The following is a 12767-nucleotide window of genomic DNA, read 5'->3' on the forward strand; positions in this document are numbered from 1 at the left end:
TGTGCAGCATGCATGTACATGTGTGTAAAGGCTTGAGGCTAACATGGGGGGGGCTTCCTCTATCACTCTACCTCATGTTAAGGCAGGGAGGGTCTCTTTTACTGAACCTAGAGCTTGCCACTTAGGGCAGTCTGGCTAAGCAGCTTGTTCCAGGGAGCCTGCCTGACTCCTAAGCACCCATCTCTGACTCTTGAGTGGGTTCTGGTTGAACTCCAGCCCTCATGTTTGCATAGCAGGTGCTTTACCCACTGAGCCATCCCTCCAGTCCCAGAGATTTTTTTTTTTTTCCTACATCAAGCAGATTCAGTCAAGAACTTTAAACCTTGCTTCAGCTTTCCTGGAAAAACCAATGCCTCCCAAGCCAGGTCCCAGTAGACTTGAGGAAGTCCTCATCTGGTTTCCATCCTTGCCAACTAAGCGATGTTGTTATCTGGTATGTTCCCACACATCCTAGCAACCTTGGCTTCTCCAGGGCCATCTCTACCCAGACTGCTCACAGGAATCACCCAGGGCTGCTTTAGGCAAGACAACCAGGCTTGAATCAGAGCCGGAGTGCCAAAAGCCAGGGCCAAAACTTGGTCTTCACATCATCAAAGTCAGAGTACATGCTTGATTCTGTCACAGTCCTAACCTTGATGATCAGAACTTGCAATTGGTAATTTCACTGTTCATACCCCACAAGGCTTGTTTAGATGTGGTGAGATGGCATGACATCACTTACTTCTTTAGTGGTTATAAAATGATGGTTGGGGGCTGGCCCATCAGTTAAGAGTACATACCACTCTGACAGACTACCAGAGTTCAGTCCCTAGCACCCACATAGAGCAGTTCATCAGTGCCTGAAACTCAGTTCCAGAGGACTCAAGACCCTGTTCTGGCCTCCATGGGCATCTACACATAACCACTTGATTCACACACACCATACACATAATTACAAGTAAAAATAAGTGGTTTTTAAAAGTCTCCGGAATAACATGCATAGGAGTTTAGCATGGTACCAGGCAAAATCACATATATGTGTATCTACATATGTGTATATATGTATATGCATACATATTTGCTTATTTAATGTACTAGAAATTGAAACTAGGTCTTCATGCATGCTAGGCAAACACTCTAAAGGTAGGCCTTTTTGCTTTTTGAAACAGGGACTAAGTTGCCCAGGCTGGCCTTGAACTTGAGATCCTCCCACGTCAACCTCCTGAGTAGCCTCAAGTAGTGCACTAGGCCTGCCTCACATCAAAGTATTAAACAGTTCCTAAGTAACATAGTCTTCTCCTTATCATCTTAGTTGGCCACAGTATTTGTCCCTGGCCAACCTGGTTTTAAAACGTACATTAGATTTTCAGAATTCAAGCCAGGACAGTTTATGCAACTAGCAGCACCACATTCCACAAGAAGGTCGGACGGCCACTCTACCTGGTAGGTCAGTAGTCGGTAGCCTGTCCCGGACCCTCATTGTTGACATACCTGTCTAGCTGACTCTGACCTCTGCCTGGATCACACTCTCTCTTCTAAGTGACAGTCTCCACACACTACCTCACACATGAGGATACAAACTGGCTTGATGCTCCTGATTATGTCTGACCCTCATAAACCTGTCTTTCTTTCCCTCCTCACTCTTGTTCACTGACTAAGCCTCTGTGTGCCAGAGACTAGAATGGGTGTCTTACAAACATTATTTCTCTTTCCCTAACCCCAAAGACAAGCATTATTCCTAGTCTGCAGTTTACAAATTAGAAGTCCTCCAGTTAAGTGTGTGTTGGGTATGCTGTGCCCAAATCAGTGGTGACTGTATCAGTCACTTCACAGGGAAGCAAATCTACAAGCATCTGTGTCACAATGCTTATGACAGGCATCACAACGCTTGTCACAGGCATGGCACTGGTTGCTATGGGGTCACTTAAGAAGAGGGTAACCTACTCTAAAAAGGGCTTCATTACTGCTAATTAACTCTGAATGAGAACAGCAAAAAACAGAAGCTAGCCCCACATTTGTATTAACCAAACATACAAGAAAATTATAAAAATATTTTATTGATGTTACAGAAAACAAATCATATATACTTAAAAATTATTAAACGTATCTATGTTGAAAATGCTAAAAACCCAATAACTTAATGATGATAAAATCCAAAGTAACAGGAAACCATATAATGCTTCCGTTTGGTCCTCTCACCTAAAAGCTGTGACAAATATGAGCTATCCAGTGAGTAATAAAGGTGACAACACAATTCCTTCATGCTTGCTTCCAGTCATCTTATACAAGGGCAGCTAGCCCACAAGTGGAAGGGCCAGGCTCTGTAAAACTGTGGGCGCTGTGCTCCTGTAATGGGCCACTACTGACTCCAAAATCAAAAAGACTAACACTTGCTGGTTCTGTCTAACACCAACTGCTGACAATTAATCACTTTCTGCGAACACCCGAGAGAAAAGATCATTTATTCTGATTTCAACAGCAGATTTAGAAAGTCACAATTTTTCCATGGAAACAACTCACTTCGGAGACACTAGTGCACCCTGGGCTTCTTTCTCCTTCACCAGTGGCACAAGCTGGATGCTTTGTTCTTTTTAAATGGTCATGTTCTTAAGTCTGGAAGAAAACAACACTTATGTACCAAGTGAAACATCTTAAGCTCATGAGTTTCTATTTAAAAACAAAGTGTATGTGGCTGGAGAGATGGCGTTGTGGTTAAGAGTACTGGCTGTTCTTGCAGAGGGCTGGGATTCCCAACCTCTTTAACTCCAGTTCTGAGGGATCCTATGTCTTCTTCTAGCCTCTATAGGAACCAGAGACATAGGTGATGCATATACATACATACATACACTAAAACAAATACACACACACACACATTTTTAAAAGGTCAATCTGCATGCCTCCTAGAACCACAACACCAACCATGCACCAGGCACACAAAAGTCAAATTCCCCCATACATTTGGAAACTCAAACAGACAGAGCCCAAGATCTCCAGCCACTGGGGGTAGGGGGCGATCAGGGTCAACCAGAGCTGTGGAAATGGCGTGACACAGGGAGTCTGAACTTCTTAAAGTGACACAGAGGTCCCATGAGTCTGAGTGGTCTGTGGACATTGTACAATGCTGGAGGACAATGTCTGTGTTGGCGTGGTGAGGGCCAGCAACAGCAGCATCACATGCACCCCTTCTTTCAGGTCACACTCCCCTCTGAGGGACTCCCCTCTGAGGGTACACACACTCCATCAATTGGGACACCCTGGTCCTGAGCACTGCACATCATTCTGACCTCTACTTCCCTGGGCCTCATTCCCCAGGTCTGCAAATGGCTCTGTCAAGTTGATTTTCTCCAAGTTCAGATGTGAGTGGAATGAAGGGAGGCGCTATCTGTCTTTTTTACCTTAATCACAGCATGACCTTCTCAATACTCTATATACTTCCTTGATAAATGTTTATCAACACTCCCAAGCAGGGCAGGGCTGGTCCATGGGGACACATAAATCCTCTAAATAGTATGAAAGAACAGAATTCATTCTTTTTTTTTTTTTCCTTTTGTTTTTTTTTTTTAAGACAGAGTTTCTCTGTATAGCCTTGGTTGTCCTGGAACTTACTCTGTAAGAGTAGTTACTTACTCTGTAGACCAGGCTAGGCTTAAACTCACAGAGATCCTGCCTCGACCTCCCAAGCACTAGGATTAAAGGCATGCACCACCACAGGCCGGCTGAAGAGAACAGGTGGCTGGAATAGAATTTTTTTAATTTATTTTTATTTTATGCACATGAATCTTTTGCCTATGTGCATGTATGTATACCACACGTGTGTGCCTGATGTCTGTGGAGGCCAAGGTGCTAGATCTCCTGGAGCTAGAGTTACAGGTCATTGTGAGTTACGACACTGATGCTAGGAATTGAGCCCAGGTCTTCTGAAAGAGCAACCAGTGATCTGAACCAGTGAGCCATCTCTCCAGCCACTGAAAAGAACTTTTTAAAAAGGGTTAGGGTACCACCCACCCAATTTCTATAGAAAATGGCAGAATATGTACCAAATTGGGTAAGACCACCAATTATTAAGAGCCAACAGCCCCACACAGTAGAAAATGGCCCCATGTGAACCACAACAGGACACACACGCTATCCTCATGAATTCTTTGAAAGGCAGAGTGCCGTCTCTGAAAAAAATGGGCACTCAGAATTACACCTTGTTTAAAAACAAAACAAAAACTCTACACCTTGAGACAGTGGCCTTAGCTGTGTTCAGTGGTGACGTGCTCTGGCACAAACACAACAGGAAGTGTTTCCTAGTCAGAGTGCCCTCGGGAAGTGACTGTTAGTCACAGTTCACCGTTAGAAACAGGGGTCCTACCTTGAGCTTATCCGAGGAGTGAGATGAACATCACGACCCCCATAAACTGGGTGAACAGCAGCAAGGGAGTGAAGAATGACCACACATTCCACAGAGCCAGGTTGAAGCTGAAAGAAACCAAAAACAGCTGACAACGGCAAGTGGACACGTATACTCCACTGGAGTTAAGGAACGCGGCTGAAGAACGTCCACCCACGCAGCTCTTTACACCCAACACCACCATCCAGTGGAGATTTCTGCCTGTCCTAAGAGAAGCAGCACTGGGACCTGGGTGACGTGGCCTCTGAAGGGAATGGCATGGCTCAATTGATGTTAAGTCTCTTTGTTAGCATGTGTGATGGACCAAACTCAAACAGCTGCAGCCTGCTTTATCATCTCAGGCATTAGCATAGGAAAAAGGCGAAGCGACTCTTAAAGCAGAATGAGAAAACAAGGGTGTACACAATGCTACAAAACCTTTATTTCAAAAAACAGCATTCCTGTCACCAAAACACTGTCTAAACGCAAACAAGTTTCGATGACTGGACTGAAGAAGCAGAGGCTACCAGGGGAAAGCATAAACATTTTCATAAGCTCTGGGTATGTCACAGGTCTAAAACTAAGTTGACATTTCTTGGGATGCTCCAGCTACAGGAAGCAAAATGAAGCAGCCTCCTCAGTCCCCCCTCACTATGGAATTCGCACAGTGGCCTCACAGTGGCAAGCAGCCCAACTACAGCCAGAACAAGGTCAGAGATAATGCATTTAATCTATATACATTTAATATATTTTACATACATTTACTATACATAAGGCTTTAAGACTTTTCAAAAACTCAGAATCCAATTTACATAAAGAAAAGCCAAAGAGCTGAAGCTTGTTTTTTCTAATAGATATTTTTTTCCATTATTTACAAGTTTTTCTTCAGTGAACAAGTATTACTTTTTTGACAAAAACAAACAAACAAACAAAACCAAAAACAGCCTCTCTTCTTCACTGAGCAAGCGTGAACTTGGAAAGGTGGATTCACTTGGCACTGTATGAGCACAAAACTTGCTGTGTGTGCAACAGGGAATGGACTGAGCAGTCCTGGCATGTGCACACTGTGAAAGACATGTAACCTTTAAGATACAGCCACTTCCACTGTGTTAGAACTACAGGCTGTGCTGTTAGACACACACAGAATAGATGACAGGTGTCCCTTCTTACCTGGGGATCACTAGCTCCAAGATCTTGCCGAGACACAAATCTCCAAATGCTCAAGGGCTTTATGGGGAGCATCTGCAGGTCACATGCACCTTCCCCCACATCCTTCTGTCACACCTCTAGGATCCTTACAGTGTGCCACATACTGTGAACTGCTACCCAAGGCACTGTTATGTTGTTGAGAGAGGAGCGGAGAGAAAAGGACCGCACATGCTCAACAGACTGACATTCACTTTGGGGGAACTGTGGCTGGTGAGCTCAACCACCTGGAAAGAGCCTGATGACATCTAATGAAGCCGAAGGTACAGATGCCCAGGGGATGCACTGACCTCACCCTTCTATGTATGCACGCACATCTAAGCCCAAAGGAGAGCAGAAGTGTGCTTAATGGCATCCTTCCAAACAGCACCGACTATAAACAAGCCTGACTGTGTGGCAGCATGACAGATACCCTGTGATTCAGTTGTGTAGTGGGATGACAAATGGCAATGAACAACTGCTGGGAAAAATTACAAGGGAACAGCATACACTTCACACATGCAGTTAAATGTTAAGACTAATGACGGTATGATCAACTGCTCTAAAATTCAAAACACAGAAAATCAAAACAGTGATAATGGAATTCGCAAGTAATGGCCATAAAGATGGGGCAGCATTTGCATGTGACAGGAAGCACAGTGAAGGGAAAGGAAGGGTCAGAAATGATCACCAGGACGACAGCTCCACTTTCGCCTGACCTAAGTAAGAGCTGCAGCAGCACTCAGCTCATGATTAATTCACTCAGCTGCACTTGGTTTTCCTTTTGTATATCTTATCCACTGCATTGAAAGATATGCAATAGACAGAACACAAGAGTATGCGCAGAGATCACCAACTGTGTCTTTTTTTCTTTTAAAGACTTATTATTTATACAGCATTCTGCCTACATGTGTGCCTGCACACCAGAAAAGGGTACCATATCTCACTATAGATGGTTATGAGCCACCAAGTGGTTGCTGGGAATTGAACTCAGGACCTTTGGAAAAACAGCCAGTGTTCTTAACTTCTGAGTCATCTCTCCAGCCCCCACCATCTGTGTCTTAAATAACTAAGGTGGGTCAAGAGAGAAAGGAACTGAGGAGACCACAAAGAACAGACTGCCTGGGAACCCCTTTTCCCTGCTACACCCCGCTGCTTAATTTAGGTTATGGGTCACATTCCTCATCACCTGACCATAAAACAATTATTTTTCACTCACATTCAACATTTCAACGTCCACTCACCAAATCCCTGCTGCAACGAAAGTTGCGGTTGTGATGGGTACCAGCGTTGGGTACTTGACATCATATTCTTCAATCCCACGATACCATTCCAGATAGACTATGCAGTAAAACGCAACTGACAGGCTGACAAACAACAAGGCCCCACCAAAGAGAAACCAACTGTGGAGACAAAGAAAGTGTTGACAGCATTAGCAGGAGCAGCAGAGATTCCAATGACTTCAGTCTTTGGCTATGTGGCCATGTCTTTTTGTCTCTAAAAGCACATGTGTTGAGAGGTATGTTTAAACTTTCTCTCATCTCCACAGCCCTGGCCCAATGTCTAATGTCTATACTGTCTCTACCACTGGAGGGCACATGGTCCCAAGGCCCCAATTATGGCTGTAGTTGATCCAACACATCATCTGTGTGAGATCATTTCTAATCGTTTCTTCTCTCACGTTAAAGTTCTAGAGAAGCCCCCAAAAAAGGACATGCAGTGAAGGCCCTGAAAAGTCTACCTTCCCAGCATGGACTCACTAGGCAATGCTCCCAGGCAGAGCTAACAGCCTGCACACACACCCATCTAGCAGGCATAAAATGAGCTGCTGAAATCAGAAATGCTCCTGCCTCCATGGCAGACTCACCCTGGGCTCATCTCAAGTTCTAGTTAATGAAAAAGCAGATGCTGAGGTGGCATTTCAAGTACTCTCCTTTCTCCCAGAAGGTTCTAAACCAGCTGAGAGATGAAGTTTGCTGACTGAATAAGATCAAGTATCAGCCTTGTCATTGACAGAGCTGAGGGTAGATGATGGCTTTGGGCAGTGATAATAAAGCCTTTGCTGACACTAAATCCCAGACTTATTCCTAGGCTCCAGACCACAAATAAGACCTTCACCTTGTGAGTGTTACCTCTAAAAATTGAAAGCAAGGAAAGTGAGTAGAGTCTGCCTCCTTTAGGAAGAGGACATAGTTCTTCATTTAAAACTCACTTAGACAAGTCACATGACCCACCAGAGAGAGGTGAATAGGGTGGGGGTGGCCTCCTCACTGAAGAGGAAGCAATCTCTTCCCTAGAATTTAAAGGCACTCCCTCTGGACTTGGACCTTGACAGCGCCTCCACGAATAGTCTGTTCCACCTGAAGACCTGTTTGAGGGCTGTACATCCATGATTCAGTAAGACCAAAGTCCCGTCTGCATCTTTTATGGACCTGCCATTCTATCCAGGCACCACTCTTGACACTAAACGAAGTCACGGGCTAGCTGTGCTATCACCAACCTTTCTGCTATCTGACAGCCTTCAAATTATTCACACATGATCCGTAACTGCTGTTCCATAGTCAACTCCTGCTCAACTCCTGGGATGGAGGATAGGAAATCTCCATCCCAGGACTGAAGGGCTATTTGACTTCAGGACTCAGACCTAAGCTCCTGACTCTTCCCATAGACCTTCAAGGCATCTCTGAGTCACATACTCTGATCACCCCTTCCTAACTACTCTGCCAAAACTACTCTGAAACACACCTTTCTCAGGCCACAGTTATCACTCCTCCTCTAGCTCTCAGGCCTTCTGGAGGCACAAGTGACAATTTTAAATTGCACTCATTCAGGGTATAATGAAATGATCTACTGTATGCAGCATAGGAAAATGACTACTTGAATCAGCTAACAGACATATCCAGCATATCATACAGCTAATAGTGCATATATGAGGATAATGCGGAGAGGAGTACATGAGAGGCTCACATTAAGAACTTACATACACTGTATCCCCAGAACTTATCAGGCTTGTATGTTAAAAGCTGAACCCTTTAGCTAACATGTTTTACTCTTTTCTATATCATCAGTAGTTGCTTCAACACCATGTCTGACAGAGACTAACAAGTAACTGCATTTTGTTGTGTTCATGAATTCTTGTTCCCTGTGCACTGTATGTATGTATGTGTGAGAGAGAGAGTGTATGTAAGAGAATGTGTGAGAGAGAAAGAGAGAGAAGGGGACAGAGGTCAACACTGGCTGTCTTTCTCAGTCACTTTCCACCTTAATTTTTTTTTTTGTTTTGGTTCTGGAGACAGGGTTTCTCTGTGTAGCCCTGGCTGTCCTGAAACTCTCTTTGTAGACCAGACTGACCCTGAACTCAGAGATCCACCTACCTCTGAGGCCTCCCATGTGCTGTTAGCACCTTGTTTTTAAGACAGGGATTGACTGTGGAGCAAACTTGAAGCTCACAGATTCAGCTACAGTAACTGACCAACAAGCCCAGGGATCCTCACTTCCACCTTCCCAGAGCTGGGACTAGAGACAGACACTACCATACTGGCTTTTTTTCTTTTTTAAAAAAAGTAGGGTCTGGGGCTCAAACTCAGGTCAATGTGCTTGTTCAGCAAGCACTTTACCAACTGAACCATCTCACCATCTCTTCACTATTCTGAGAACCCAAGTGACAAACTATAAAATGTTTTGTTGTTGTTGTTTTGGAAGGGGGGCTTTCAAGATGGGGTTTCTCTGTGTAGCTCTAGCAGTCCTGGACTCACTTTGGAAACTAGGCTGGCCTCGAATTCACAGAGATCCACCTGCCTCTGCTCCCCCAAGTGCTTGGGATTACAGGCAGCAACAAAGTTGGGGTTTTTTTTGTTGTTGTTCTCTTTTTGGTTATGTGAGACAGGGTCTCACCATGTAGCTTTAGGTATCCTAGAACTCCCTATGTACACCAGGCTGGCCTTGAACTCCTGTAGCTGTCTCCCAAGAGCTGGGATTAAGGGTGTGTGTCACTACACTTACCACAAGGCTTTCTTACCTATTAGTGTGAAAATTCTCTTTAAAGGTTTTAAAGAAATCAACATAATATGTCACAACAATGGATGCCAAAATCCAGAATCCAGAATGAATGTTAAGTCTTGGAAGAGGTCTCTCCTTTTTCTCAACAGCTATGGAAGTTTCTGCAAAACAGGGGAGATTTTTGAGTTAAAGAACTTAACCAGTTTTTTACGACAGATGAAATCATCCCCTAGACCTTTCCAGCAACTAGAATCCCAGCCCACCACAGCACAAGCTCCTTCTGTAAAACCATCAAGATAAGTTTACACGCAGGGGCAGAGATGTAGCCCAGTGGTAGAATACATGTTTAGCATGCATGACGTCCTAAGTTCTATGCCAAAAACCAAACAAACAAATAGAAAAATGGCAGACTGACATTTGCTGAAATAGTTAATAGGAGATCACTAGAAACTATGCTCAATATATTAATTATCCCTTCAAAATAAATCTTGGACTCACATTTACACCTTTCTAATTTTCTGCATGCTGTGATGCCATCCAAAATTATAGTAATTTATTTCCCATTTCCTCTAGGAAAGTAATTAGTTAGGCTAACTAGGAAAAACGTCAATTGTATGGGAATGAGAAAGCTCAGTGGGTAAAGCACCTGCTGCACAAACATGAGACCCGAGTTCATCCCCACATAAAACCGAACATGGCAGTGGATGCCTGTAACCCCAATGTTAGGATTGTGACAGGTAGATCCTGGGATTGAGGGGAACCTGGTCTCAATAAAAAAATATATATTTTTTTTAAATGTGGAGATGAATAGAACGGAGGAAGATGCCCAGTGTCACTCTCTGGCCTCCAAAAGCACATGGAGCAGTAAATGCATGTGGGTGCACTAATAAAACAGAAAAATGCCAAATAAAATAAAAAATTTTACCACAATATTTTAAACAGACATCAGCTTTTGGGGTAGCCTAAACATGGAATGGCACAGCAGAGCTCTAGCCCCAGAATGTCCCAGGGACTGCACAGGTGTTAGGCAAGCCATCTCTCTCTCTCTGCAAACCAAAATGAAAGGATTCTGACACTCCCTCTCGCTGCTGTCACATGAGGACCATTGGTCTCCAGGTGAGATTCAGTTGACTATCAGGGTCTCTGGAAAGGTTAGTACAGACACAAGTTCTCGAAGGTATTCTCAAAATGCATACACTGTCATGCCTTGGCACGGTATAGCCAGTGTTTATTTTGAAAAGCTACTCAATGAACAAAGGTTTTACAACATCCAGGTCAAACGGCTCTAAAATGAACTGTCTCTCATCCTTACAGTTCTCTAGCCTATAGGCAACCAACAGTAACAGTTCTATGGAATTGTTCCTTATTCTGTGCATCTACAGGCACAGGATACATCGTGGGTTGTAGTTTATACCCAGATGGTGGCATGTCATACATTATTCAGAGCTTCCCTCTGAAACCCGGCAGAGATGCATCTAATCCAAACTTACTCAACTAGCTTTCTGCTGACAGGCAGCTAAGTATTTCCGTACCGTATTACAGGCAAAGCTGAAGCGAAACACTGCACACGTCTTTGTACCGGTTCTTGAGTCAATTCTTAGACCAAGAAACAATGGTTGGTTTTAGCTTAAAGGGTGTTTCCAAACCCGCGTTAAGTCGGCTCTCCACGGAATGCGGAAATGCAGCTCAGGGGAAGAAGCGAGGGTTGCAAGACCTGCGGCCCTACTTGGTTAGCCCTGGCGCCCAGAGCCCGGGGAGCGTCACCTGGCCTGGCGTCGTCCTCGCAGTCCAGCTCCGCTTCGGGAGGAAATAAGTAACGCCGCCGGAGCTGTTCCCGAGCCCACGGAGCATCCATCTTGGCGCGCCCCAATGCGACGGAAGTGACGGCACGCAGTACTTCCGGCGCCAGCCACAAGGGCGGAATCTCCCTGCGGATTGGAACGGTATTACCTTCGCTGTTTGCAGTTGGCCGGGTAGAATCCGCGCTAAACAAACAAAAAGAATTTGAACTTGGAATATTGATCTGTGATCTCAGGAGCAGTGAGTCTCCAAACCCCAGTCTCCTGGCTACTCCTGCTCTTGTAGGGGTTTCCTTGGTTGTCGAGGATGGGTTGTAGGCAGTCCTAGGAAGAGCAAAGAAGCTCCAGATCAGGGAGAAGCTACTTTTGAGGTTAAAAATGAATCCTCCCCTAGCTTAGTAGAAAGCAGGATGATGACAGGGTTCCATTCTGTATTCTGAGCCCCAAATACAAGGTGTTTTGTTTTAAGAAATACCATTAAGATTGTTCAGAAATATTAACATTCCACAAGCTTCCTTGAGTAGCGTGCACCGTAACTCAGTGACGGATGCTACCGCCTCTAGATCCTCAAGTTCTCGTTATCATAACATGAAAGTATGAAAGGGCATGCAGTTTGACTGACTTCCTCCCAGGCATGTGATGGCACCTTTTGCCTCCAGAGACGGTGTTCCTCTTATAAATAAACTGCAGCTTTCCCCAGTTTCTGGGAGTCAGTTTCGAAAGCAATTCCCCATGTTCCCATTTGCTGCAAGATAATTGTTTGTTTTTGTTTTCCATGTGGTCACTACTTTGGTGTTCTGTTCATTTTGACGCTCACCAAGAGGTGGATCCATTGAGGCTGGTGATATTGACAAGCTGGGTAGCCTTGGGCAAGGAGAAAACCTCTCTGAGACTGTTTGCTTTTCTACCTAACAGACATTATATCCACCTCTATATCTGATTTCTTGGATTTAAGAGAAGACCACTGGTTTATGGCTCCTGTGAGCCCTTTTCTCCTGGCTTATTAAAAATGGCCCTATCTGGCCTGGGAGAACCAGCCTGCTTCTCCAGCCAATTGCCCCCACCACCCATCTGCATTTCGTTGGATCACAGCTTTTCCCTCTTTCAATAATTCTATTGTTTATTCTCCTACTCTTTCCCCAATGAGTCATGAGCTAAGAAATTTTGTGCTTAACCATTCAAGCGTTTATTGCACCTGCTGTTTACTGGGAACTGTCACGCATGAGGCCAATCTATGGAGACAGAGATGAGTAAGAACTGACCTTGCTGTTGAGGTGCCCCTGGTTCAAAAATGATCTGAGATATAGAAGATAGTACAGTGCTACTAGAAATGTCCAGAAGTGCTTCATTAATCCAACCAACACTTTCTGACCAGTGACAATGAGGACAGAGGCAGGAATGTAGTGGTGAGACAATATCAGTATGGTGCC

The 12767-nt window shown here is 44.5% G+C and overlaps 1 protein-coding gene across 1 annotated transcript; it reads right to left on the bottom strand.

Annotated features, from left to right (window-relative positions):
• Positions 1 to 2016: 2016 nt before the first annotated feature.
• On the bottom strand, positions 2017 to 11443 carry Tmem128 (transmembrane protein 128). The gene is made up of 5 exons (XM_021649636.2): positions 11303 to 11443; positions 9558 to 9699; positions 6784 to 6942; positions 4337 to 4443; positions 2017 to 2592 (listed from the first exon to the last, which is right to left on the bottom strand). Exons 1-4 carry the CDS (start codon positions 11391 to 11393, stop codon positions 4344 to 4346), a joined length of 492 nt encoding a protein of 163 aa, XP_021505311.1. The 5' UTR covers positions 11394 to 11443; the 3' UTR covers positions 2017 to 2592; positions 4337 to 4343.
• Positions 11444 to 12767: the final 1324 nt, after the last annotated feature.

This window comes from Meriones unguiculatus, chromosome 12, assembly GCF_030254825.1.
Source record: "Meriones unguiculatus strain TT.TT164.6M chromosome 12, Bangor_MerUng_6.1, whole genome shotgun sequence".
Classification (NCBI taxonomy): Eukaryota; Metazoa; Chordata; class Mammalia; order Rodentia; family Muridae; genus Meriones; species Meriones unguiculatus.